The 1,520-nt window shown below is 40.2% G+C and overlaps 1 protein-coding gene across 1 annotated transcript in view; it reads right to left on the reverse strand.

Annotated features, from left to right (window-relative positions):
* Positions 1–1,520, reverse strand: part of niban1 (niban apoptosis regulator 1) — a 17,445-nt gene that overhangs the window by 11,791 nt on the left and 4,134 nt on the right. Inside the window, exons 2-4 of the mRNA XM_008433711.2 lie at positions 670–800; positions 337–474; positions 135–252 (exon numbers count right to left, since the gene is read on the reverse strand). Of these exons, the coding sequence (XP_008431933.1) occupies positions 135–252; positions 337–474; positions 670–800 (387 nt within the window). The remainder of the gene's footprint in view (positions 1–134; positions 253–336; positions 475–669; positions 801–1,520) is intronic.

The following is a 1,520-nucleotide window of genomic DNA, read 5'->3' on the forward strand; positions in this document are numbered from 1 at the left end:
TTTAATAAATTTTTCCCTATTTCTTATTTTCAATTTAAGAGAGTTGTCTCAGTGGAGGAAGGCTGTGGCAGTCAGCTTTTCCATCACTAAAGCTATCTGTGTCATTGAGTTRGATGAAGTGTCGTATAAAGTACCGTTGAGTATTCCTGCACAGATTTTCTCCAGGTGAGCTCTCGACTCTTCCTCGCTGGTGAACAGAACTCCCCCTGCCGGCTGCAGGACCAGCTTAGGTGGGGATCCACGACTAAAAGTCTGGACAACAACATCCAGGGTCAAGACACCATAATCAGATGTGACATAAACAAGAAAATGGGGATTTATTCGGAGTTGGTTTACCTCCGTGCTGTCGTGTATTTCCACTTTGTAGTCTCCCTTCAAAACAACATGTTTCTCCTTGGATTTCTTTCCCTGCTCATCCCAGGAGGACAGCTTAATGCTCCCCTGGTACAGAACCTCATCGCCGTTGTTCTTGGGCTTCACAGAAACACACAGACAAAATCGCACATCTTCAGCTGCATCTCGCGTGACATAGATGGATAAACTCTGAACACTTGCTTGTGGTGGTTGTTGTTTTTTTTTTTTGTTTTGCACTGATTGCATAGATAAAGGACACCAAACATGAATCTTAATGTTGTRCTGATTGGATATCTACACAGTTTCAGTTCCTACCTTTTGTGTGAGCAACAAGCCCTTCCCCTCTTTCTTAGGCTCCAACTCCTGGTGAATGTGTCCAAGGTAGGTCACGGAGTACTGCTGGCGGTAAAACCCACTGAAGCTCTGAAAGGTAYCGTCAATGAGACCTGCAAGCACACCAGGAGAAAGATGAAAAGGTCAAGCAACATTTTATCAGTCAGTTCTCTATAAAACAGTATTATAAATTGTTGGGGAAGCGAAGAATGACCTTCCAATTTCTTCCCACGATCTCAAGAAAGAAAAACTTGTTTTCTGGTCATATGAWATAGTTACTTTGGTRACCAGTGGTTGCTTTTTTGGGATCATAAAAATGATTATTGCCTCCAAAATCTGGGACTCTTCCACCTAGTTTACTGGTAAGAGAGMTTATGCCCCTCTGCWTATTTTTCTCATGGGATTTTCAAGCCATAAAGATGCTTTTCTTCACATCGTCAATTTTTGTTTTCACAAGCTAATGGAAMATTTTTTGTTGTCATTGCAACTTTACAGAACACCTTGTAATAGTKGCAATAAAACTAGCATTTTTTTCCTCACAATAAAACRGTGTCCTTTTAAAAACTTCTCAATGAAGATAAACGGACGTAAATTTAACCCTTTTCTACAGCCGTTCCAACATTTCTGCTGTTAAGGTAATGAAACAGAAATATGAARCTGTGTTTCTTGGGTTCATGGGGTTTTAACTTGTGTTATTGTAGAGTGGTGTCCCCTTAGCTGCACTGAACAAACTGATTGGTCTTCATTAGAGAATAGAGTGAGCTACTTAATCGACTCAATCTATAGATTTAAAACTAGACGTTGCTCTCATAATTTTTGGTAAAATTCAAGAA

Source organism: Poecilia reticulata, linkage group LG17, assembly GCF_000633615.1.
Source record: "Poecilia reticulata strain Guanapo linkage group LG17, Guppy_female_1.0+MT, whole genome shotgun sequence".
NCBI classification, from domain to species: Eukaryota; Metazoa; Chordata; class Actinopteri; order Cyprinodontiformes; family Poeciliidae; genus Poecilia; species Poecilia reticulata.